The 26,338-nt window shown below is 56.4% G+C and overlaps 1 protein-coding gene across 3 annotated transcripts in view; it reads left to right on the top strand.

The window, feature by feature from the left end:
* The window catches only part of PARVB (parvin beta), a 96,404-nt gene that overhangs the window by 45,242 nt on the left and 24,824 nt on the right, over nt 1-26,338 (top strand). For all 3 annotated transcript variants that reach the window (XM_041755265.1, XM_041755266.1, XM_041755264.1), the window contains exons 2-6: nt 3,452-3,541; nt 4,851-4,921; nt 19,496-19,598; nt 24,777-24,917; nt 25,633-25,748. In XM_041755265.1, coding sequence (XP_041611199.1) covers nt 3,452-3,541; nt 4,851-4,921; nt 19,496-19,598; nt 24,777-24,917; nt 25,633-25,748 — 521 coding nt within the window. The remainder of the gene's footprint in view (nt 1-3,451; nt 3,542-4,850; nt 4,922-19,495; nt 19,599-24,776; nt 24,918-25,632; nt 25,749-26,338) is intronic.

The following is a 26,338-nucleotide window of genomic DNA, read 5'->3' as shown; positions in this document are numbered from 1 at the left end:
CTTTAAAAACCAGAACGTTCCAGGATTAATGGAAAGCCGCAAAACTGGCAGAATGGGGTCCTTGGGGGAAAAGCCGTGGTTCGAGAGGAGCCCCTCCCTCCCAAATGTCAGACTGACCCTTGGAAGGACGGTAATCAGATTCAGACGGAAAGATCCTTGGCGACGGGGCTGTGTCCCTCGGGGAACCCAGGCTGGGAGAAACAGAGTCCCGAAGAGGCATCTGCCGTGGTTCAGCATCGATGTGGGTGCCACGGGGGGGCTTCCGAGGTCCGGGCTCTCATCTGTCACCAGTGTGCTTTGCAGAGTCCCAAAGCCCCGCCTCCAGATTCTTGCCGTCTTTCAAGGCTAAGCTCCGTTGCTGCCTCTTCCAGGAAGCCTTCCCGGGTCCTTCCTGGGGTGTGGGAGAGCCACGCCTCCCCTTCTTCACTCTTTCCTCGCTTTGTCCTTCTGTTGGAGTCTGTTTTCCCACCTCCTTTCTGTGCCCCCCCCTTCACAGAGCCTGTGCCCCCGAACCAGGAGCCGAGCATTCATGATCTCACTTATTCCTCACTGCTCCCTGGCAGGCAGACACTGCTGTCACCCCCGCATTACAGGTGGGGAAACTGAGGCCTGGCAAGGTGAAGGGACCCCTCCGGGCCACATGCCCACGTGTGGTAAGGTGGGATTCGAACCCCGGGCCCTGTGGTCACAGACCCGGGCCCGTGTCTGCTGGCCCGGTCCTTGTTTCCTTCAGAGCTTTGCACATGGTGAGCTCCTTGGAATGTGCCGTGGAGCCAGAGCCTGGGCGGGTCTGTGGGAGCGTCTCTCGTTTAGGAAGGTCGAGAAATCTCAGGTCCTGTTTAGTGTTATCTTTGGTGTCCAGGGCGGTGTGGAAACTTCTCTGTTTCCATGTGACCCAATTTCTATGCTTTGAAAATGCTGTTTCCTCTCTGTTCCCCTGCTCGTGTCTCTGAGGTCAGGTAGCGGTTCCGCGTGCCCGGAAGCCTTTCTGAGTGTCCACCCCGCTGCCCTCCCGCCATCACTCTGGCACGCGGCCTGTGTCCTGGGAAGCGCGGGACCCAGTGGCGTCTTTCGTGAGCCGAGTGACAGGCTCGTTGTCACGACTCAGCTGCGTGGCTCACCTGTGCCCGGAGGCCCCCACCTGCGCCACCCTCTGCGTGGGTGAAGCCCTTGTCGGGCTGTGAGCATAAGCGCATCTCCAACCGCCTGGACCCGAAGGGACCTCCCTGGCCTCTCCGTCCTTCTGTGACTTAGGATTTAGGAGTTCAGGGTCTCTGCGCACACCCAGCTCTCCCTCAGTATCCCCCCTCCTGCTTTCCTTTTTCTGCCTCTGAGAGCGGTTTGCTGGCTGGGATGCTCTTTGCAGCTTACTATGTAGCACAAGCAATTGCTGAAATGTGGTGGCTGTCCCCTGAGCCGGCCGGGGTGGCCCGTGGGCATCCGTGGACTATCGCTGGGCGAGCGGGGCCCAGCGCCTCAGATCCCATGGGTGCCTCATCGCACTTGTGTGCGTCTTGCACAAAGTTAAGCCAAGGGTTTGGGGAGAAAACGATGGCTGTGCATGGGGTGGGGAGGACGGGGATGGGGTGTGCTTGTGCGGGGCCGACCGCAGGGCCGACTTCCAGCTCCAGACCGGGATATTGTTGGCAGAGGGTCCACTTTTTTTCTTCCCTTTCTTTTTTTATTGTGGTAACACATACATAACATAAAATGTATAATTTTAACCCTTTGTGAGCGCGCTTCTGCGGCATTAGGTCCGCTCACCGTGTGAGGTGAGGCCACCGCCACCCTTGTCCTGAAGCTCTTCATCGGCCCGCACTGAAACCCCGTCCACGTTAAACACGAGCCCCCTCCCCCCATGGACTTTGTGTCAGTGGATCTGGTGACTCTGGGTCCCTCACCGCGTGACTGCAGTCGTGCAGTGTTTGTTCTGTGGCCGTGTCACGCGGCGTGCTGCCCTCGAGGTTCATCTCGTGGCAGCAGGTGTCAGGAGGTCCTTCCTTTCCACGGGCGGATAGCGTGGTGTCGTGCGGGTAGATATAGATCATGTCTCGCTCCTTTTGTGAATTGTGCTGCTGTGGGACACGGGGATGCGAGAGTCTCTTTTGTAAAAAGCCTGGTCTCAGCACCTTCCCTGACGTGAAACGCGGCAGCCTGGGGGCCGCTGCTGTTGTCCTCGTGCCAGGTGGAGGAGCTGGTCCACAGAGCCCAGCGTGTGCCTGGCTCGGGGCTGGAGACCTACGTTCATCGTCGTTCGTCCTCCCAGGGGGTCCTGAGGGGTTATTGGGACTTGCCTGGGGTTGCACCGCCAGCAAAGTTGCCGGGGAGGGAGGACCACCCCAGCCTGCCCGCTCCCAAGCCTTAGGCCCTGTCCCCTTGGTTACTCTTCAGATGCCCGGATAGGCAGTGTGAACGGTTTGAGGCAACCACGGCATTGGACTCCCTTCAAAGTCCTAACCAGGCCCGACCCTGCTTAGCTTCTGAGATCAGACGAGATCGGGCGCGTTAACCACAGCATTGGAAACGGAAACAGATTTTCATGTGGGAGAGAAGGCCCTGGCACACTGGTGATGGGGGGAGTCACCCAGAAGAGGCCGGTGCATGGCGTGTGGTTGGTCGGGGACGGCGATGGTTGCCTGAGAACGGGGCTCTCCACCAGGGCCACCAAAGGCAACAGGTGCCCAGGCCCCACCCGTTGAATCAGATCTTGGGGCTAGAAGCTCGAGTCCCAGGGGTACCTGGACGCACATACGCACTCATGTGTGCACACCCACACACACCCATGCACACACACACGGCAGATGCCCATGTCCACACTGCAGGTCACAGCCCGGCCAGCTTGAAGCCTCGGGTTTGGTTTGTTAGATTCTGTTCTGTGCTCTAGTGCCCCTAGCTCTGGCCACCCCCGCCATCGGGTTTCCATCCCCTTGAACCTGACCATCGACAACAGCATTGCCTTCAATTCTGGACTTGCCTGCGTGTGGGCTGGGAGTGGCCTCCGCCCCCAGATCCCACCGCTGAGGACACAGCTCTCCAGGGAGCGGGGGGGGGGGGGGGGGGGGGGGCGGGGGGCGGGGGGCGGAGCAGGGGGTCCCTCCTTTCTCCTTTGCAGGCCCTGTCGCTGCAAATCCAGCTTGGTCCATCTCTGGGGTGTTGGGCGGATTTGGAAGCATCCAGAAGCTTCCGTGTCTGAGTCATGTATTCCAGAGAGCAGTGGAAACAGACTGGCAGGGCTTGGCGGGCATCGGGAAATACTTGGCGCAGGAGGGAAGAGCTGCAGGATGTATTCTTGGTTCAGAGCATTTTTGCTCGGACTCTTTCTGGGCGACAGGCCATTGAGGAATGTTTGTTAAATGCTTCCAAAGCGGGCGTTGATGCCTGTGTTTCCGCGGCCGGCACGCGAGGCCGCGGCACCGTATTTACACTGACCCGTGCTCTCCTTTCTCGACAGTGAGTGACCTGCAGGAAGAAGGCCGACATGCCATCAACTCGCCGATGTCCCCTGCCTCGGCGGATGTTCACCCCGAAGACACCCTGCTAGGTACCGTGTGTCCCACCAGCCCCCTGGTTGCAATGTCGCTAAGCCTCTGCGGCTGGCGAGGCTGGGGTGGGGGACCCCCAGAGCCGTGGCCTGGTGATCAGATGCCAAGCAGGGGGCGGCGAGCGGGTGGGGGGTCATCCAAGAGAGCATCTGGGCTCCTAGCTCAAGGTCACGTTTAGAAACGTCTGTAGGGGAAAAAAAATAATCCAGCCTTCCTCTGTAAGCTTCTGCCTCTGTGATTTCAAACGCCCGTCTGCACGACGACAAGGCCAACGGGTCGAGGGTTGGCTGCCGTTGAGGACACAGCCCGTCACAGGCGCAGTTCCCGAGGTCGGGGAAGATGTGGCCTCTCTTTTCTCATGGGAAGGGCTGGGTGGGGGTAGGGCGGGCACCCTAGTGCCGACTAGAGAGTAGGATACTCTTGGTGGGCTCCGGGGGCTTTCTGAGCCATCTGTACCGGGCCCCGGGGGGTTTGGGCAGGGTCTGGTGGGCTGGGAGCGTGAGAGCCCAGCAGAACAGGTGGCGGCTGGGGCTGGGCTCTGAGGGGGGGTGTGTGTGTGCATCAAAGGCAGTCACAGGGGACTTGTTTGCTGTCTTGGGGACTGGCCAGTCCTAGGAGGAGCGGTGTCTCTAGGTCCCCAGGCCCTGAGATGTCAACATAGTTAATAGGCCCTAAGCTCTGCCCAAGCCAGAGCTGTCCCACCCGGCCCCGGGCGTACTGGGTGGGACCCACCACGTGGGTCTCCTTCCCCTGGGACGCTGCTCCGCTTTGTTCTGGATGGCGCCTGGCCTCCAGGGTCGTTCCCGCTGGCGCCCCTCCTCCCCGCAGTCCCTCTGGAGCAGCTCGCTGGGCCCCACTGTCTGTGGATCAAGGCCTGGTTGTGGGTAACAAATAAACAGGACAGGGATGAACACATTTTTTTGGGAAATGTCACCTCCTTCCTTTTTCTTTTTTGCAATTAAAAAAATTTTTTGCCCTAATATTTTACAGAATGGTGAGCTTTGTCAGTGCACGTATTTATTAACGGTGGCTGTGCGGTGCTTTTCCCACAGATTCAGGCCGTGTGCATGCCTCCCTCGCCCTTCTTCCCTGGCTGGGGGGGTGGTGGTGGTAGAGGATGGCTGCCTCCCTTTCGGGAGAAGGGATGTGTGGCCGTGCAGGGCTGGTGGGGTGACCCCCCCCCCCCGGGACAATGACTGGGGTCTCTGCTCTCAATCCCTGTCCCCCACTTTGGGCAGGGGCAGCCAGCTGTCCCTGCACCCCTGCCACTCCCACTAGTGCTTGACTGCAACTCCCCCACCCCCGCAGAGGAGAACGAGGAGCGCACGATGATCGACCCCACCTCCAAGGACGACCCCAAATTCAAGGAGCTTGTCAAGGTAAGGGGCACCCTGGTCAGTTCCTTCTGGGCTGCGGCGGGCGACGGCTGGGCCGGGTGGGGGTGGAGGGCAAGGGTCCGAGCCCCAGAGCTGGTCCCGGGGGGTCAGGGAAGCGGTGACAGGAGGACTGGGGCCCCATGGCCGCCTCGGGGCGTCAGCGGTGGCTTCTGTCTCCTTAGCCTGGTTTCTGAGCTCCGGCTCAGTAGTGAGGCCGTATTTGTGGCGTCTTGGCGTTTCTGAGTGCCGATTGCAGTTTTGAGTGTTCTGAACTGAGCCACAATAGGACTTCAGAAGTTAATCCCCCCGGTGGATGAGCAAAGGCTCGGGTGCTGACAGCGTCCTCGCCCCGAGAGGCCCTGCTCTGCACTAGAGCAGCTGGTCGTGGGAAAGCTCTCACTTCTGCAGCCTGAGGCCGACGCGGGTGACCCCCGGGCTCTGCGGACACCACGTAGGACAGTCCATGCCACCGACGGAGGCTGTTAGAAGTGCTTTTCTTTTTCTTTCTTTCTTTTTTAAATCTTATTTATTTATTCATGAGAGACACAGAGAGAGGCAGAGACCCAGGCAGAAGGAGAGGCAGGCTCCCTGCGAGGAGCCGGATGCGGAACTTGATTCCAGGACCCCAGGATCACGGCCTGAGCCAAAGGCAGACGCTCAACTGCTGAGCCACCCAGGTGCTCCCTAGAAGCACTTTTCAAAAAGCTTCTCCACCTTAGTCAGCGCTGTCGGACCCGGGGTGGTGCAGACCGCGTTCTCACAGCCGCTGATGCAGGATAAGGAAAATCTTTGCAAGCTGCGTCCTGTAAAAAACTGGCATCCTGAAAAAAATGAGCAGGAAACGGTCCATGTTAGGGCCTGTCCCCCAAAACGTTGATTCTTAGCAACTTAGGTTACCTGGTTTGCTTTATGAAGAATGTTTTTTTCTCCCCTGAATACCTGCTCTGTTTCTCTGAACACAAGAACGTTGGTGAGGAAGGGGACCCTGTCTTTCAGCCGCCAAAATGTCACTATGGGGGATGCCTCAGTAGCACAAAGGGTCTGTGCTGCCTCAGTGAGGCTTCTCCAGGGAAACAGAACCAACAGAATGGATCCATCCATCCGTCTATCTATCCGTTTCCATGTAGGAGATTTATTATGACAAACTGGCTCACGGGATTGGAGTCACAGGACCTGCCTCCTGCAGTGGAGACGCCCGAGAGCAGGTTGTGTAGGTCCAAGGCTGTCAGGTAGGGGACGGTGAATCCCGCCTTCCTCATTTTAGCCACATTTTTGTGCTATTCGGGCCCCCAGTGGGTTGCATGAGGCCTGTCCGTGTCCACGGCCATCCACGTTGTCAGAAGAGGCTCCACTTTGCTCAGTCCACCAGTTCTAACGCTAATCTGGAAGCATCCTCACCAACGCAGCCAGAAGGAAGGTTGGAACCGCCGTCTGGGCCTTCGGTGGCCCCGTCCGGCTGACACGTTGTGTTAACTGCCACAAACAGCTTTCTGCTTTCTGTTTCTTCCAGCGTTTGAGCAAAGCTGGAGAGCTGGCAGGCATTGCCTCCCTGGGACACCCCCAGGGGAGCTGGTGCCATCCTCACGTTCCCCTGGGGACTAAGGGGAGAGGCACCGCCAGGTTATACCACGTGTTAGTGACGTGCACGGGCCTGAATGGGTCTAGCCATCTGGCACCGTGTTCACGGAGCCCAGGTTGAATGTCGGGTGCCACGTCGGGCCCTGGGAGTGGCGAGATGGTCATCAGATCACCTTCCTCCTGTGTGGGGTCTGCTTCAGCTCCTCTGGGATTCACCGGGCCCCGTGGGCTTCTCTGGTGCTGCTGACTCTCCTAAGACCACAGGCTGTTTCGGCCCCTCCAGGGTGAGGGCTGGCCAGCTGCACGCCCTTCCTCAGGCCACATGGAGGGGACCAGAGTGTCTCCGCATCCAGGGCGGCCGGCCCAGTGGGACCTGAGTGTGGGCTCTGGGTACTCCACCTCTTCTGGATCCCGGATGTGGCTGATGGGCCACGTTGCAGGGTATGGGGTGTGCTGGTGAGAGCGGCTGGCGGCACGGGCAGGTCCGTGCCCCATCAGACAAAGTAGGACGAAGGCCCAGAAGGCACCAGAGAGTGAGCACCTCTGCCTTGGTTCCCCACTGGGTGGTTGGGAGGGCCATGCTCCAGTTTTCTTACAAAGCTGTGGTCAGCTCAGTGGTACCCCTGCCTCCCATCCTTCCTGCTCCCTCTTGCTAGTCTAGGGTTGCCCCCCCAGCACCCCAGCAAGAGAGCAGCGGTGAGCTTGGCCCTGGGCTTGCTTTCTGGGGAACCGCGGGGTGGTGGGCTGAGTCCTGGCCGCTGAAGATGTCGATGTGAATACTGTTACCTCCTTACGTGGCAAGGGGACCCTGGAGAGGTAACACAGGGGTCTTGGTTTAGGAGATGATCCTGGGTCTCCCGGGTGGACCCAGTCCCTGCATGAGGGTCCTTAGAAGAGGGCGGGGCAGGGGAGATTTGCCAGTGGATGGAGGTGCAGCATCTCAGGCTTGGAAGGTGCAGAAAGGGACCGTGTGCCAAGGATGCGGGCATCGCCTAGAAGCTGCAGGAGGGGAGGAAACATTCTCCCTGAGAACCTCCAGAAGGAGCCAGGCCTCCCAACACCCAGTGGCCGGAGCCCTGTGTGGCTGACTTTGGATTTCTGACCTCCAAGGCCGTAAGACAGTACCCTGCGGCTGTGGCGGCCACCAGATTTGTGGTCCTTCGTTAGAGTGGCCATAGGAAACTGGGACACCAGGCTAAGTCACCTGCCTTCCCCAAACTGCTGCCCCCAGCGGCTGGGTCTGCTGGCCACCCGGTTCCTGGAAGGACCAGCTGCGAGACTCTGAGGTCTGCTCCTGCGGCCCTCCCGCCAGCCTGGAGTGCATGTGCCAGGAGACAGGCAATTTCTGGAAGGTTCTGACTGCTTTCAGACTGCAGGCAGCAGCATCTCAAGGCAGGCTGGCGGCATATTTTTCACTTCATCAAGCATTTTCCAAAGTGAGCGTTAACGCAGCAAGCAAGATGGGTGCGCTGGGTTGGCTGGCTGCGCCTTGCTGGTAGCTGTAGTGGCGGCGTGCGGGAACGTGCGGGAAATATTAGTTCTCACCAGCGAGAGCCTTTTTCAACAGAGACACATGCAGGCGGTGGCATGGGGGATGCTGGAGCTGAGCTTTGGCTGCCGTGGGTTCACGCACGTTCACCAGGCGAGTGGGCTGCAGGCTGTGCGGCCTGGGGGTGTCCGAGTCGAGGTCTGCTCCCCTCAGCATCCCCTCGCTGGGCGGGGGGGTGGGGGCAGCCCGCCATCCTCTCCTGGGACAGGCGGCTGGCACCACGGCCTGTCCCGGGGCGGGGGGTGATGTGGGTGGGGGGCAGCCCAGCCTGCATCACTTCCAACACCTTCCCTTTTTGCTTGCTGTGCTGGCGCCACCGGCCTCCTTGCCGCTGAGCATGTGCTCACCCAGGTGTGAGGTCAGGCAGGCGGGTCCCCCAAGCCCACCCTCACTTCTGACACTGATTACACATTTGGGGTCCTCAGGATGACTTGTAGGTTTGACACTAGAAAGACTCCCGGAACTCACCATGTGCTGCCACACGCCCGGTCATGTGTCATCACGGTGCAAGGATGCTGAGGGAGGACGCAGATAGGGCAGGCCCAGGGGGGCACCGAACGTGGCACTTCCAGGTGTCTTCTCCTGGTGGCCTCATGCACAGTGTCACTTAGTGGCACTGATATGATGGTATTGTTGAGCGTTGCTAGCCAGGGAAGCTCCCTGAGCCTCGTGGTCCAGCGTGGTTATGGGGGAGCCATCCCGCAGTTTGCCTGACTCCAACCTGTCTCCAGCCCTCCCGCGTGGCGAATAGAGTGTGGCCCAAAGCCCCCGCCCTAAGCCACATTGGTCCTTTGTGGCCAGTCCAAAGCCCCCGTGTAAACCACCCGGCAGGATGCTCCAGGGGCCCCGGAGACCACCCGCCAGAGGCTGAGGCCCAGGCCGGCCTGCACCTGGCCTGTGCACTTGCAGCCCCAGGCCCGAGACCTCTTTTCCACGTGTCCGTGTTCTTGTGATGCTCCCTCCGCAGACACACATTCTCCAGCCCTCTCACCCCGGCCCTGCACTCCATCCACACCCCACCTCCTTGTCCTGGCTGGCTCCCTCCCTCCCTGCCCCTGCCAACACCCCGTGTGGCCTGGAACCGTGCATTTACTCATCTCCTCCCTCTGGAAGGGGGTCCCGCGCAGTGAGCCTCGTCATTCCGCTCCCAGCCGCGTCCCCAGTGCTGGGGGGGGACGTGCCCGCATGTGGTGGCACGGGTTCCCACTTGCAGGGTGAGCAGTGAACGGGTGAGGGGGCTGGACGGGCAGCCACAGCATGAGGTTGTGTGTTGGAACCACCTGCGAGGGCGTGCGGCTGAGGGACAAGACCTACAGAGTTGGGGAGCCTGGGGTAGGGGTTGGGGGGCACCTGTGAATTGGATGCTGACTCAGGTGGTCCCAAAGGTTCCCCCTGTTGGGAACCGGGGGTGTGGGTGGCCAATCTTGGAGTTCCATGCACTTGACCTGCATGATCCTTACTGCTTCTCTGACCCCCTTTCTGCACCATGGTCTCTCCTTGTCCACACCGCTGGCTGATCATGTCTGAGGAGGAGGCCTCAGCAAAGGGCACCTGCCGGTGGTTCTTTGCAGAGGTTCTCTGCTCAGAAACGGGGTTTTCAGTGGGAAGTGTGGACAACACACGAGCCCAAGCAGGTCAGGGGTGAGGTTGGCTGGCACCCCGACCCCCTGGCCACGTCCCAGCCTGGGCACCGAGGGACGATTCTGTGGAAGCACCGTCAGCCCCCTTGTTTTCATGCTCTGCTCTTTATCATCTGCTCCTTTGTTACCTCTTATCTTGGCCCCTGTCCTGTCTCCCTCCCTGTCCTAGACTTAGCCCCTCTGCCCCCCCGCCCCAGGACTGTCACCGTTTAAAATATCATGAGCTGCCCTCTGCTTCCTAGAAAAAAAGAACCCTGGCTCCACCTAAGTCAGGCAGGAAGAATGAGGCTGCTCATCCAAAAATTGTCTTTGAGCATCTGTTGTGCGTAGTGTGACGTTAAGGGCTGAAGGGGCGAGGCGTGCTTGGGGTCTGGCTGCCTTGACTCCAGTCCCGGCCCAGATGATGGGGGAGCACAGCGGTGTTGCGAGGGTGCAGCAGGTCACCTGCAAGAGTCCCCGTTATTGCCGTCTGGCAGGCGCTGCGGCAGGTGCGGCCTGGGGAGGGCGGGGGGGCCGGGGGTGCACGGCCAGGCTTGCGACTGGGCTTGGGAGGTGGGCACGCGCGTCCTGAGCGACTTCCCGCACCATCCTCTCCCTCTGCGCTGGGGTCCCCAGCATCCTCCAGAAGCTCCCTGGACTCCTTATGGGGGAACTGCCTGCGTGGCCCGGGCAGGCGGCAGCCTCCAGAGGAGATGCTTTATATTTTTAATGATCCTCGAAAGACAACGCGGCAGTTGTCATGCCTTCCAGAAGGAAGAACCAGAGAAGAGAAAGGCTTGCATGCTTGCAGGCACGCTGGCTGGTCCAAGGCGGGCTGCCCATGTCGTTAACCGGGGTACACATTTCTCCCCGCGAGCGGATTTCACATCTCATTTCCCAGTTTATTGGACAAGACTCTTCCTGGTTGTTAAGCTCGGTTTGCTTCCTCTCCGCGTCCCCGTGAAGAAAACCGGCTGCAGGAAAATGATCCTCTGGGCGGAAGACGGTGCTGCAGGAGCCCAGGGTGCGTGGCGATGCCCCTGTGATGCGTCCCGGCCCAGCACCCAGCTCTGGCCCCCAGCTCTGGCCGGCTTCCCCCCCTCCCCGGCCTGCAGCCCAGCCTGCCTCAGCGGATTAAGCGGCAAGGAGCCTGTTTGGAAGTGATTAAAACATAACTGTCATAGCTTTGGGGGAGACAGGCCGCAGATCCTGATTATCGTTCACAAGGAACCAGAGGGAAAGTGATTTTTTTTTTTTATTCTGCTGAAGGCCAGCCTGTGAAACAACACACGCCAAGGGCATCATTAATGTATGTCCCAGACATTTGCCTGCAGGATTTGGGGTTTGCAAATGAGCACGTCCGGGAAGCAGCGATGGGGTGCTATCTTTAAGAAGTCTCGTGTGGGAACAGGATTAAGACGGACGGGCAGGGACGTAGGATGGTGGTTGCTTTGTGGTGTCCCAGGGGAGGTCACGTCTCCGCGGGGGGACGGCAGCAAAATTGGAGGCCGGATTGCTTTGGCTCCCCGGAGCCGACCCCTGCAACCTGCTGTGGAGAGTGTGATTTTCATCCCTTTTCTGTCCTGTTTTATAATGGATCAGATCAGCGATCGGATGGGATTTTTATTTATTTTATTTTTATTTATTATTTATTTTTAAGTTTTCATTTCTTTGTAGTAGAAACAATGTCAGTTGTATTTTCTGGCAGGACTGAGCTCCAGGCCAGGCAGCCTCTGGGACCAGATGTCTGTGTGCCCAAGAGACCGGCCAGGCCTATAGGCAGCGCTGCTGCAGGTTGCAGGAGCACGTTCCGTGGGTCTGATCCAAATGTAGGCGCTGGGGAATGTGTCATTGAGTGAGACAAAGGTCCAGCCCTTGTGGAGCAGAGAGGCCAGCTGGGGAGATAGGTTTGGTGAAAGAACATATGGTCAGATGGCCACGAGTGCTTCGATGGTAGCTAAAACAAGAAGCGGGTAGGCACTTCTCCTCTCCCTCTGTTCTAGGTATGGTGGTCAGGGAGGTGGCGTTTGAATGGAGAGCTGTAAGCAAGAATGTTACCATAGAGGCGAGAGCAGGTGCAAAGGTCCTGTGGTATGCACGTGATTCGCATGTGCAAGGACGGCAGTGTGGCAGGAGCCTCGTGGACAAGGGGCATGTTGGTTAGAGATAAGATCAGAGAGGTGGCAGGGTCTGAGACTCCCTAGCAGGGTGGGGACCAGCTCTTTCTAGTAGCTGAGGGAGGACCACATGGGCCTGGCTCCTGTGTCCTCTTGTGGACCCTTCCTGCACATGCCCTTCCCAGCAAGCTGCCGTGACACCTTAACTGCCTCACGTGGGGCAGAGATTAGGTCATGTTCATTATCTCCCATGTCTGGGATTGGGACGGGGCCGGGGGGCCTGCCTGGCATATACCAGGTGCCGCTGGTCATGCTGAGTAAATCAGGAAGGTGCCTTTGACACGAGAGTGCTCCAGGGATGGCCATGCGAACATCTGCTCAGATCACCGTGGGTGCCTGGAACTGCCAGCCACACCACCTGACGAGCCTCACAACAGCCCCGCAGAAGTCGGCGTCCATAGCTGCATCCCAGAGATTAACCGAACGGCCGCCTCATTGAGACATAATTCGCACCCCGAGCAGATCAGTGGTCATGAGTCTCCTCCCAGAGTCGTGCGACCGTCGCCTCAGTAGATTTTGTTTTTTAAGATTTATTTATGTATTCCTAAGAGACCCAGAGAGAGGCAGAGACACAGGGAGAGGGAGAAGCAGGCTCCCTGCGGGGAGCCCAATGCGGGACTCGATCCCAGGACCCCGGGGTTGCGCCCTGGGCCGAAGGCAGACGCTCCACCGCTGAGCCATCCAGGTGTCCCAGTCGGTGGCCTTTTGTGGTCTTTTTCTATCCCTTGGCGTGATGGAAAGGTTTGTCCGTAACAGGTGTCAGTACTTGGTTCTGTTTTATGGCCGAATACTATTTACTGTATGGAGGGACCTTCATCTGTTGGCGGGTGGACCTCGGGTTGTTTCCGCCTTTTCACGGTCTTGAATAGTGAATATTTAGAACATCCGTGTACGAGATTTTTGCGCGGACAGGTGTTTTTAGTTCTCCAGTGCAAACTTGGGCGTGAGATTGTGGGGTCGGATGATAATTCTCTGTCTCAACTTTTGGGAAACTGCCAGGCTGTTCTGCGGAGCAGCTGCACTGTTTTTTTTGTTTTTTTTTTTTTTAAGATTTTATTTATTTATTCCTGAGAGACACAGAGAGAGAGAGAGGCAGAGACACAGGCAAAGGGAGAAGCAGGCTCCCTGTGGGGAGCTGTACCGTTTTACATCCCCTCAGCGACATGGGAAGGGTTCCCAGTGTCCCCACATCCTTGCTGACGCTTGTTATTGCGCATCTTTTTCGTGCTCGCCACCCGAGTTGCCATGACCTGGCATCTCACCGTGGCTTTGATTTGCATTTGCCCAGTTGCTGGTGATGTTGGCCACCTTTTCATGCATCGGGCATTCGTGTGCTGCTTTGGAGAAATGTCTCTCCGGCTCTTTAGCCCGTTTTAAAATTGATTGTCTTTCTATTGTTGAGTCGTAAGAGCACTTCTCATGTTCTAGGTACAGAGCCTGTCTCAGAGGATTTAGCAAAATCTTTTCCCATTTGGCGGGCTTCTTACCTTCTTGCTGGTTATCCTGTGAAGGATGAAAGTTTTTATTGTTAAGTCCAGTTTATCTTTTGTTTCTTTTTGTGGTTTGTGCTTTTGGTGTCCTAGCCAAGAAATCTCTGTGTCTGTCCTGACACCAGCGTCACGTGTTTTTATTCCCTTAGCTTTTTGGTTACGTTTGAAATCAGGAAGTGTGAGTTCTCCGAGTCTTTTCTTCTTCTTTGAGATTGTTTTGGCTATTTGGGAGCCCTTGGGTTTCCATATGCGTTTTAGGATCTGCTTGTCAATTTCTGCAAAGAAACCATCTGGACAGTGATTTTTTTTAAAGGGGTATTTATTATTACTTTTTCTAACTACCACAGCAGCATATACTGCTGAAAACCTGGGAGACAAAAATCAAACAGAAGGCAGAGGTAATTTGGTTTTATTTGTGTCCCTTCGGGCTCTGTCTTTTGTGTATATAGCTTTCCCTACACAAGATTTGGCATCGTTCCACGGTAGTAAATGCCTAGGGGCACATTTGGATTAGTACCTCAGCAGAAACTTCTGGAACTGGAATAGCTGGGTCACACACGATGCACACAGAGATAGGAATTGATTTGTTATCTTTTTTTCTTTCTTTTTTTTTTTAATTTTTCTTTTGATTTGTTTTCTTTTTAATGGAGACTCTGAGGACCAGAGAGGTTAAACGACTGGCTAGGGGGCACACAGCTGAAATGTAGGGGGAGCCAGACCTCAAGTACGGGCCCTAGGTTTTGTGGGTGGTGGTAGTGGTGCTTGCATAGGAGGCTGATGCTTGAAAGTTGTGGTAGCCAATGCCCTTCAGATTAGGTTCTGTTGATGTGTGATTAATTATCAGTTCAGCTGCTTAAAGCAACCTCCGTTTATTGGCACGCTCCGTTTAGAGTTCTGTAGGTCAGAGGTCCAGCGTGGTGTGGCTGGGTTCTCTGCTCGGGGTGTCCCCAGCTGAGTTCTTTTCTGGAGGCTCTGGGGAAGAATCAGCTCTCTGCCCCTCCAGGCCCCTCCTCTCCAGGTGGGTCTGCTGCCTTCAGAGCCAGCAGCGGAGACTCTCCCCCTTGCTTCCCCTCTCTTGGCCTGTGGTCCCTAACCTCTAGGCCCAGATTCAAAGGGCTCATGTGCATAGGTCAGGCCCACCTGAATAATCTTTCTTTCTTGAGGTCAAGTGGGTCCTGGAACAGCCTAATCGTGAGACGCAAACCATTGTCTTCACGGTCCCAAGGGTGACAGGGACCTGCGCATAGCAGGCTGGGATCGTAGGGGGCGTTTTAAAATTCTGCTTACAAAGTCGTTTAAGCTATTAGCCAAAAATTAGAGACAACATGAGGAACGTGATTAGTCGTCACTTACCTGGTATTTAGGATATTTTTAGGGCTTGGGGCTTTGCTGAGTGCTGTGGGGAGTTTGAAGTAGCAGGTGCCATCCCTGGCCTCAGGGAGCGCTCAGTCTGCCTGTGGGGAGGTCCAGGGTCAGCCCCTTGTGGCTGCTGTGAAGTGAGGGGTGGCCCCGGGGCAGGTGAGAAGGTGCAGGAGCCAAAGATCTGCATCTAAACAAGAGGCTGGCAGCAGGACAGGCTGGGAGGATTGTGGGAACTTGGTAGGGAAAGACTGGCCAGAGAGGGGATCCAGGTCGGGGAAGGCTCTGAGGCCAAGAATGGGTGTTAGGGTTGCCCTGCCTCGTGTCCTCGCACTCATTTTTATCTCTGAAGTTTAAATAACACACTTTGCAAAAAAACACATCAGTAAAAATCTCATTAAGTGGCCAGAACAGGCCTCTACGGAGGGGCATAGCCACAGGGGTTTCAGTTCTGTGGCTGTGGGAGTGGGTTCGGGGACCAGGAGGTGGGTCTGCCTTGGAGAGCCATAGTGGGGGGCATTCCAGGTCTCTGGGTCTCAGGGGAGAAGCATCCCATCCTCAGTCCTGAGAGAGCTTGGTATGTGGAATCGTGCCCGGACCCTCAGCAGCGCAGTGAGGAGGTGGTTCTCTGTGGGCGCCCGGGCCCCCTGACCTGCCTGCTCCAGGTTTACCTCCTGCACACCTCCCCTTCCCTGAGACGTCAGATGCGCAGGTTTGAGCCTCCATGGCCCGGATTTTGCCCTTCCTCTGCTCAGGCTCATAACTCATCCCTGCCCATCTCCCAGCTAGAGCGTCGACTTCTGGGGGTCGGGGACACCTTTGCCCCCCACAGCCTGGCACGAGGACAGTGCTCAGCAATAGCTGGTGAGTGTAATACTGTCACTTGGCCCCAATAATCGCTGTAAAATTGCTGATAAAAGGGCCACAGTAGAGCTTTGTGGGATTAAGGGATCCAGGATGAGGGCATTCCTGCCAGGAGCCAGGTTGCTGGTGGCCAGGGGGAGGCAGGTGTGGGGCAGGCCTTCCTGTGATCCCTGAATCCAACCCTGCAGCCGTGTAACTGGGGCCCTGGCAGGGTGCATGATGGGGTCCGATGGCTCAGTGAGTCTCTGCCTCACCCCATGGAGGTTGGGGCATGAGGGGCCAGATGTCCTCCCAGCTCCAGATGCTCCCAGCTACTTCTAGACCTTTCCCTCCTGCTTGTACTGTTGACTGTCTCCCCCTGTTTGTTCTCTTCTTCCTCCCTGGTGCCTCCAGCCCACGGCACAGGTCTCCCTCTGGCCTTCTCACATCATTCCAGGGACCTCAGCACCACGGAGACGCCTCATGCACCTGCCCGGCTGCTCCCCACCTCCCTCCATCTCTTGGTCTGGGTGCATTCCTGTCCCACTGGTACCCACAGTCACTCTCCTCATCCGCTGCCCCAAGTGACTTCACGGCCGCTGCCCTCGAGGACAGGTGGGCGTCCGGGGCTGGCATCACCCTCCCCCGGTCTTCCTGCCCCAGTTCCACGACCTGGCACCTCCCTGCTGGTCCTAGGTGGCCTTGAGGTTCATCCCCATCCTCCTTCCTATCTCTGCTCAGATGTCACCTGCTCTGAGACGCCCCCTGACCTCCTGGTCCCTGATGGCCACTAAACCCTCTCTATCCCCAAACCCTTAGTTTTTCCCATAAACTTGATTTTCCAAATGGTTTTAAATTTATAGAAAAATAGCAAAAGAGAGTACAGAGAGTTCCCGTCCACCCACACCTCATTTCCTCTGTTAATATCTTATATCAACATGGCACATTTATTCAGTATTAATATATTGTTGTTAATTAACATCCACCTTTTATTCAGATTTCTTTGTTTTTTTCCCTTCTTCATCCGGCCCAGGACCCCATCTAGATCCCACATTACTGTGCGCCGTCCTGTCTCCTTAGCCCCTCTGGGCTCTGGCACTTTCTTAGACTTTCCTTGTTTGTGATGACCTTGCCTGTTTTGACGAGTATTGATCAGGAATTTCATAGAATGCCCCTCTATGGGAATTTGTCTGCTGTTTTTCTCTGGATTAGAGTAGGGTAACAGGCTTTAGGAGGAACACCAGAGAGATGAAGGGTCCTTCTTACCCCATCCTATCAGTCTGGGCATGCGCCATCCATAGAACCCATCGCTGTTGGCGTCAACCATCATCACCTGGCTCAGTGTCTCTGTCAGGCGTCTCCACTGTACCTTGCCTTGTTTTTCTCTATAACATTGATCATGAAAAAAAAGAACACCCAACATTGATCACAGTCTGAAAGTGGGTATATTTGTTTATCTTTTCATGTCGGGTTAGAATGTAAGAACAGAGGCCCCATCTGTCTCGTTTTTCGCAGAGCCTGGCGCATAATGGGTGCTCAGTCAATTCATCAATCAACTTGGTGGCTGTTTACAGAGTGCCAGCGCCAGGCAGTGAGCCCTGAGGGCTGGGGACGGCGGAGCCACTGGTGCCATAATTCCCACCCTCAGAGAGCTTCGGGTCCAGTCGGGGAGCTCATTACAAGGAAAGATGTGTTCCCATTGTCCATGTGAACAGGGTCAGGGAAACGATGCGTGAGTGTGGTGAGAGGGTTTTGGGGCATGTGGCCTGGGTGGGGTGGGGTGGTCAGAGAATGATACAGAAGCTTGAGATCTGAAGGATGCGTGAGAGCTGGCCAGGCAGTTTAGGTTGGAAGGAATGGCACATGCCAAGGTCCTGAGGCAGAGAGGAGCATAGGGGTATGTGAAGAGCCCCAGCAAGGCGGCAAGACGCTCAGTTGGAAGTTGCATTGGTTCAGGGGGTGGTTCAGTTCAGGGAGGTCAGAGAGAGGAGGGCACAGCTGGCTGAGCTCTGGAGGAGAGTGCTAGGAGGCGGGAGGGGAGGCAGCTCAGCTGGGGGCTGAAGGTGTGGTCATGTCCTGGCCCCGGGATTGAGGTCCAGCTGCTAGACCCCCAGGCCAGACCCTGAACCCAGGCGGCTGGCCCTGGGGACAGGGAGGGAGGGACAGTGTGGGTGCGCTGGCTCCATCTTGCTGACCTTTCAGGATGGCTTTGTCGAAACCTAATGCCATAGGGCTGCTCACACTTTCTTTCTTCCTCCACACCTGCCTTTAATTTATGTTTACCTCTATTCTTCTTGGGATTGTGGGTCTGATTTAATATTTTTGAGTTAGTGGGGAAATAGAAGATGCTTCACAGAAATTTGCTCTGTGTCCGATTTTGCAGGTTGCATCTATTGCAGAGAGTGACAAAGAACAGTGTATCGGACTGGTGCCCTTTTGTTCATCTTTGAGGGGCAGTAGACCCCCCACTTCCGTGAGGTTATTGAGACCAATTAGGTGGTTGTATCAGCTTTGCCTGCACAGGAGAATCCTATGCTATTTTGATCACGTCCGTTCAGGTGTCCATTTTATTTTGTGGAGAAGCGCCTGGAGCAGGCCTGGCCGATCGGGGTCCTGTTTTCTCCATCTCCTTTTATAACATGTTGCTGGTTATAAGAGAATGGAGACCTTGTTAAGAAAAGTCTCCAGCGGAAGGCTTTTGGCCTACAGAAACGAGCGTGCGTCCATGTGAACACTGTGGTGCCCACTTTCACGGTGGTGTGACTCCCCAAAGCCGAAAAGTGGCAATGGCCCAGATGCCCATCAGCTGGCAGGTGGATCTGTGAAATGCAATAGATCCATATGCCTGGATGTCATCCCGCCACAGGAAGGAAAGATGGACCGATGCATGTTTTCCGTGTGGATGAGCTTTGAACACTTCATGCCCAGTGACAGAAGCCAGACAGAGAAGATCGCATGTCAGGTGCAATAGAATTGATATGAATTTATATGAAATGCAATTTGCATGAAATTGCATTTTTTTACAAGATTTTATTTATTTATTCATGAGAGACTGAGAGAGGGAGGGAGAGAGAGAGAGAGAGAGAAAGAGAGACAGAGACACAGGCAGAGGGAGAAGCAGGCTCCATGCAGGGAGCCCGATGCAGGACTCGATCCCAGGATCCCGGGATCATGCCCTGAGCCGAAGGCAGACTCTCAACCGCTGAGCCACCCAGGTGTCCCTGAAATTGCATTTATATGAATTCATCCAGAATAGGCTAATCTGCAGATTGCGAACATAGCTGTGTGGTGGGAGGAACTGGGGAGGGGGAGTGGGGGCACCTGCTACTGGGTATGGGTTTCTTTTGGGGAGATGAGGCTGTTCTCCAGTTGATTGTGGCATCGGGAGCACGATTGGGTGAAGACAAAAAACCACCAAATTGCACACTTTAAAGGCTGAATCATATAGTATGTTAATTCTATTTTGATAAAGCTGTTGAAAAGAATAGGAGCTCGGAGCTTGTGTAATGGGCCATAGGGAACCGCCTTCTCTCCACGGCTCTAGGCTCAAGTGATGCGAGCTGCTTTGGTGCAGATCCTATGGGAGGGGAGGGATGGACGTTTTATGGTCCACCTGTCCTGCCTCGGGCCACGCGGGACAGTGCTGTTACTATTACTCATGTAACCCCCTCTCCGAGGCACAGTGAACAAGCATCATCATTTCCTTTTCCCGAGAGTGTCCCCCTCTACCCAAGTTCCCGCCAGGAGGATGCCTGGGTCACTGTGGTGGCTGCCCCCTTCCTGTCCTCTCGTGATGTCCCAGGGGAAGTCTGGTAACCCAGGGTGCATCTTTCCCTTTCTGTCTGTCTGCTGTGCCAGGGCACATCTCGGGGTCCAGCAGTGTTCAGGTCCTGGGCTTGCTCTGGCCCTTGCCCTGGTCTGCGTGGTGTGGCCAGTGAGGCTGTAATGCTACTTGTCCCCAGGTTCTCATCGACTGGATCAATGACGTCCTGGTGGAGGAGAGGATCATTGTGAAGCAGCTGGAGGAGGACCTTTACGATGGCCAGGTGCTTCAGAAGCTCTTGGGTGAGTCCACGGGCGTCCCCAGCAAAAGGCTGCAGTGGGGTCATCCTGGGGAGGAGCCACTCAATGCTCTGCATGGTGGCATGGGTCACATGTCCCAAGGGTCACCTTAGAGCTGCCTCCCTGAGACCATGCTCCCAGAGGGTGGCTCCTGGGTTGCAGCAGGCCATGCCCAGCTTCCAGAACTGTCTCATGGGGATGGGGAGATGGGGCAAGAACGGTGCCTCTTTCTCCATGGGTCAGCCCTCCTGCCTCATGTAACTTGCCCTGAAAGACATGCGATTGGTGATGGTGGCCCACCTGTCATGCCCTTACTCAGCCTGTCCCCACAAAATACATTTGGAGGGAAAAAGTTGTGTTTGTCTTGGTTATTCGAAGATTCACCTTGTGGTAGGTGTGGATCTGGGCTCTGGGGGTGCAGTGGTAACCAGAGGGAGGGTGTCCCCCTCACCCACCTGACCCCCCCACATTCTGGCAGAGGGAAGAACGAGAAATGTCACAGGACACAGATAGTTGCTCGGAGAGAGTGGCACGTGCTAGGAAGGAAGCCAGAGGGTCCCGGGATGGAGAGGATCTGGGCGGTGGGGGCGGCCCCTCTGGCAGGGGACATCTGAGCAGATGTCTGCACCACCGCCAGCCTCAGAAGAACAGTCCAGGCCAAGACTCTGGAGTGAGAAGAGTGTGTTGTGTTTCAAGACCAGTGAAAGGAGGCTGCAGGAGGTGGGGGGAGAGGTGGTGGGGGCTGCCGGATGAGGCTGGGAAGATGGACGAGAAGCCAGGTCACATCCAGCCCTAGTAGACGAAGCCCTTTATTCCAAGTGACAGGGAGCCACTAGAGGTTTTGAGCAGGGCCGTGACATGATTGGAGCCACGCATTTTAAAAAGTCACCCGGGCATCAGGGTACAGAAGGGAGGGGTCGGGAGTAGGCGCTGAGATCATTCAGGAGGCTGTTGTAGCAGCCCGGGCCTCAGATGAAGCGGCTCAGACCTGGGCAGCAGTGCACACCCCGGGAGAGATCTTGGGGGTTGGAGCTGCCAGAGGACTCAAAGCTGACAGCCAGGTTTGTGGCCGGAGAGCCGGGGAACCAGGAGCCCCTTGGGAGGAGCGAGGGGGGTGGGGAACGAGGAGGTGGGTGTTGCAGCAGCTGGGGCCCTTTCTACCCGACTCGGGGGCTGGGTGAGGGTGGAGCTCGGCAGCACAGAGGTGAAGTTCAACACCACGGTACCCGGCAGCCTCACTTGGACAGGGTGTTCCAGGTTCGTTATTTGGCCGAATGCCGAATGGCCAAGGATTTCTGAGCGTTTAGCTGAGCCAGGAATCCCCACCTTAGAATGACTTCCGTGGTACAAGAATAAATCTGAAATGATATCAGGATTGTTAATAATCATCACGACTTTATTAATTGGTAATGTCCAGGTTGAATCATCCTATTGTACACCTGAAACGAATGCAATAGCTGTACGCCAAGTACACGTGATCAAAAACAGTATCGGTCAGAGTCACAGTGTTTGAGGTGGTTGGTGGGTCACTCCCAGGGTCATCCTCAGCCCTGTCGGAGGCTGGGTTGCCCTCAGGATCGTTAAACCGGACAATCGGGGTGACAGACCTAGAGAAGGGGCAGGGAGCAGCCTGGAGCTCAGGATCCGCCAGCAAGGATTGCTCTGATGGGGGAGCTGCCTGGGTGACCAGCTGTCTTCCTTGCCTGAGGTGGAGACTCAGCTCCCCTTCGGCTCTTGGACCCGAAGAGTTGGCTGTGGGTGACGCCGCTGACTTATTAAAACGGCCCCTCTAGCGAGTGGCTTGCTCACTTCCCGAGGGAGACGCTTCCTAGCATTTTCAGAAGCAAACTTAAGAGCGTGGCACATGCTTAAATGTTTTCCTTCCGATGCTTTTGCACGCACATGTGGCTTGCTTCATTCACCCCATTGCTTGGGGAAAAAAAAATCGTGTTCCAAGCCTGAGGTCTAGCAAGTGTCGGTGGGGGGGGGGTGGTGCTTGGCACCCCGTCACCGGATCACAGGACAGGCTCTGATTTTGTCTGTAAACGCTGCTGGCGCCTCCCAGGTGCCGGGTGGCAGGGGCATCTTTAGAGCAGGTAGGAGCTAAGAATTCGTGCACCTCAAGGCACATCCTTTTGGTCCCCTCTTCAGCTGGCCCCGGCACATGCCATGCTTGCTCTGAAGCAGATGATGTTGCTAGTCGTGCAGTGTGGGCTGTCACCCACAGAGTGTCACATGAGGCTGCCTCTGGCTCGGGCAGCTTCTGTATCACGGAGCAGCTGCCTCCCATCCCGTGTGGATCCTAAATCTCTCGTATGTCAAGTGGTTTGACATCCTCCGCGGTTTGAGGAGAACAGTGGAGGAGGGTATTTGGATCTTAGTAGAAAATCGGCGTGCCTTGCCTGGTTGCGTCACTGCTGGTGTCTCTCTGCTGACACCAGGCGCGGCAGTGACCTGTGTGATCGCACGTCCTCGAGCCCAGGGTTACCAGGAATGACACCCACGTAGACAGTCTGCTCTTCACTGCCTCCAGAAGCAGAAGCCAAAGCCAAAAAAGGCGATCGTGGCTGAGTGCCAAGGCTGAAGCTGGCTCCTGTGCATCTAGAGAGAAGAGAGGTCTACGGCCCAGGCCCTGGGTGGTCAGCAAGGGGTCCAAGGAGGAGGAGCCAGCAAAGGAGCCTGAAGGGTCCAGCTGCAAGAGGGAGTAGGCACCAGGGGAGCGCTGCGCTCCGGAGGGTAGAGCAAGGACGTTCCAAGGATGCGGGGGTGAGGGGGTGAGGACACAGAGTGGACCTGTGGATTTGGCCACGTGAGATCACCAGGTGCGGGTCACCAGCAGGACCCTGGGTGTGTCCTTCTTCTTGAGAGCAGGCTCTGGAAGCAGCTGCCGACTGCCACACGGCAGGTTTCCATGGGTGTAACTCTTCCGCAAGGTGGACCGTTGGGCTGAGGGCGGATGCCCACACTGGGGTCCCTGGGAGCTCCTGGGCTGGCTGTCGTCCTGCTTCTAACTCCCGGCACTCCCTTCTCCTTGCAGAAGGCAGGCCCGTCCCTGCACGAGGAGTGTTCACAGCTCCCCATTTGGCCTCCCCGCATTTGCCCTACACATCTGAGAATCCCCCCCACCTTCCTGTCCCTTTCTGTGTGGTGAAGGCAGGTGAGGCCAGAGCCAAGCCGGCAAAGCCCTGAGCCGCCCCCACAGCCCATCCGTAGGCAGAGAGACGCCTGGTGATGTGGGCAGCCAGCTGTTTTATTCTCTCCCGCATGGCAAAGCCATTGGGGCCAGCCCCAGGCAGCACCCAGGCACAACCAGCCTCCCTGGTTCCTGTCATGGGCTGAATTGTGTTGTCCACGCCCCTCCTAGAATTCATAAGTCAAAATCCTAATCCCTAGGACTTCAGCCTGTGACTGTATTTGGAGACCGGGACTTTCTAGAAGTCAGTAAGTTAAAATGAGATTGTTGGGGCTGGGCCCTAAACCCATATGGCTGGTGTCCTTTTAAGAAGAGGGGATCAAGACACAGACTCACACAGGGGGATGGCCGTGTAGGGACACAGGGTGGAGATGGCCGTCTGCAGGCCAAGGAGAGAGGCCTGGGGAGACGCCAGCCCTGCACCCCCGCCCCCCCCCATCCTCTAGCCTCCAGGATCCAGAGCAAGTACATTTGCATTGTTTATGCCCCAGGTTTGTGGTGCTGTGTGACCACAGCCCTAACAGCCTGATGCAGTTGCCTGCCTTCTCCATCACTCCTCCTCCTCCAGACACCATGGCCACATTCAGGCCCCAGGGTCTGCAGGGTTGGCCAGTGGCGGGGACAGCAGAGGCGTGCCGGGCTCCCTGGCTCTCCGACCACCCGACTCTGAAACCCACCCCTTCCTTCCCCAGGATGTCCCCGCTCCGCCCTTAACACCTGGGGGACCTGCTGTGTATTTTCAGCGTGTTCATATGGAACAGCTGTGGCTTATCCAGCTAAGACCTATTAGATGCAGAGGGGCCATCAAAATACATAATCGAGAACCACTTCCAGCCCCTGCAGGATGCATGTGGTGGAGCTGCTTTGTTTTGCTTCTAGCATTCACGGCTGCCGACCTGATGTTAGCGAGGTGGGGCTGCCTCTCCACTGTGGAGCCCCTTGTCTGTGCTGCGTGCAGCCCCAGGCCAGCACCTGGCGCACAGAAGGTGCTGGTATAACTTTTTGGTGAGCTGAGGGAGGGAGGGAGCCAGCATCTCAAACCCCACAGGCATTGCCCTATAATGATCTTATCCTGGAGGGACCATCAGAACCGCTTGCTCTTGTTCTAATTGAGGGAGGAGAGGACGCTCAGAGAGAATGCTGAATTATCAGGTCTCCAGAGAAAAGGCCGCACACACAGTTTTGCTGAGGCCCACTTGCAAAATGGGAGCCCCCCCTCCCCGTGACCAGCCTGGATCCCACTGCTTTTACGCTGTTGCTCCCGTCCATGCCTCGGCTAGCAGCTGGCTCCTGGCTCGAAGCCGATCGGGCTCTGTGCCCAGCACCTCGGTCACCCTCCCGGGGAACAGGTCACCCTGTTCTGCGACACTTGCTGTTGCTTTGCCGAGGAGACCCATCAGGAGACACCCCAGTCTTAGAGCCCTTTCTCACCTGGCCTCTTAGCAGGTGGGGGACCCACATGGTGGGGCCGAGGCCAGGCTCAGGGTCAGTCGCCGGGTCTGGAGCAGATGTGGCGGTTCCTGTCTGGTTCCTCCAAGTGGCTCTGGGCCCACTCTCGGTGATAAAGTCCTGGCGACGTCTGCGAACATCTTGCCATCCTTACCGCGGTGTCCAATTGTTAGAGCAACAAGAGTGGGGCCGTCCCTGTCCCCATCCCTGCGAGTCACTTCCCTGCCTCTCAGCTTCACCTTGAGTCATTTTTTCCATGTCATATGCACAGGATGTTCCCAAGTGGGACACCTCTAGTTCTGCCCTTGGACTCTGCACCCCCTTTTGCACTGGAGGACATTCCCAAGGAACACACAGGACGAGGAAGCTGGGAGTTCCATGCTCCCCATCCTGACATCGCCCTGCTGCTATGCGATGCTCTGCTTCACCTGAGGCAGGTGGGGGAGTGGCCCCCTTGCGGTCAGCTGGCCAGGCGACCCTGAGACCCTCTGGCACCCCTCATGATGCCTCACATCTTGCTTGTGTCCTTTTCATTGCAGAAAAGCTGGCAGACTGCAAGCTGAACGTGGCCGAGGTGACACAGTCTAAGATAGGCCAGAAGCAGAAGCTGCAGACGGTGCTGGAAGCGGTGCACGGCCTGCTGCGGCCCCACGGCTGGGCGCTCCAGTGGACCGTGGACTGTGAGTAGTGTCCCCGAGTGTGTCCCCTTAGCTTTCCGTGCTGTCACTCATCGTGGCATCTGGGCTTGCGTTCCCACTGCTGCTCTGTGAGAGGCATCTAGGACAGGACAGAGCCAGTGTCCCCACTCTTGGGAGTTAGCTCCTGGGTCACACCTGTCATTGCCTTTTTTTCAGAGAGGAGGGGAGCTGTTTCTGGTTGGGTGGCTCAGGGGAGGCCCCCAGAGGAAGAAGGGAAAAGACACCACCCAGGTGACCCTTTCAAAACGCTGTGCTTTTTTTAAAAAAAAATATTTTATTTATTTATGAGAGACAGAGGGAGAGAGAGAGAGGCAGAGACACAGGCAAAGGGAGAAGCAGGCTCTCTATGGGGGAGCCCGATGTGGGACTCGATCCTGGACCCCAGGATCACTCCCTGAGTCAAAGGCAGACGCTCAACTGCTGAGCCACCCAGGCGTCCCCAAATGCTATGCTTCTGAAAGTGGTTGCAGAGGTCACCGTAAAGCCAATAGGAAGGAAAAAATTAGAAAAAAGTACGTAAGGTGCTCATCGTTGTCATTTTTTCTGTGGTCCGTGCTTTTTTTTTTTTTTTCTTTTCCTCATGGTTTTTCTCTGTGGTCTCATTTAGACACAGTGTCTTTATTGCCTTTTGGACGTGGGCTCGGGGTTCCCACATAACCTGACCTAAAGCAGCTCCCTTCTTGCCTCCCCTGACAAGCTATTCACGGGAAGAACCTGGTGGCCATCCTGCATCTCCTCGTGGCCCTGGCCATGCACTTCAGGGCCCCGATCCGTCTCCCCGAGCACGTGTCTGTGCAAGTAGTGGTCGTACGGGTGAGTTTGGGGCGATGGGCTTGCCCGCGACGCTGTGGGAGGGGTATCGGGAGGCCTTGGCTCCTGTGGATGGATTCCTTCCTGCTGTCTCCTCCCTGCCCCCCCCCCAAAAGAGGCTACCTTCTCCTTCCCCCCTCTTGACAAAATGTGTGTCTCGCCCTGGCTTGGAGACAAATGATTGGAGCTCAAACAATGGCACTGATTTGGAGAGAGGCAGATTCAAAGGCATGAGCGTATTGAGGTTTAATTTTCCAGATTTTTTTTTTAAAGAACATTCATTTCTCTCCAAAACCAAGTAGTTGGAATTCAGTTCTCTTGAATGAGCTTATTACTCACCGGAGAGGGTTGAGACCAGTGGTATGAAATAGATACCCCAATTAAAGCTCCTCTGCATCTGCTCTGCATTATATCCATCATTCCCCGCGATCTCTCTCTTACGGTCATTTCTCTCATTTCACTTGGAGAAATGTAACCGGGAGCTAGGGTCCTTCTGACGGAGGCGGAGCAGCCTTTCCCACTGTTGTGTCGCCTGCATCGGAGGGGACAGACCCTGCCCTGGGTCCATGTTTGTGGTCTCGTCTAGTAAATGT

Source organism: Vulpes lagopus, chromosome 5 (assembly GCF_018345385.1).
Source record: "Vulpes lagopus strain Blue_001 chromosome 5, ASM1834538v1, whole genome shotgun sequence".
Lineage (NCBI taxonomy): Eukaryota > Metazoa > Chordata > Mammalia > Carnivora > Canidae > Vulpes > Vulpes lagopus.
Note: the sequence above shows the minus strand (reverse complement) of the source record. Positions and strands in the feature narration are given on the sequence as shown.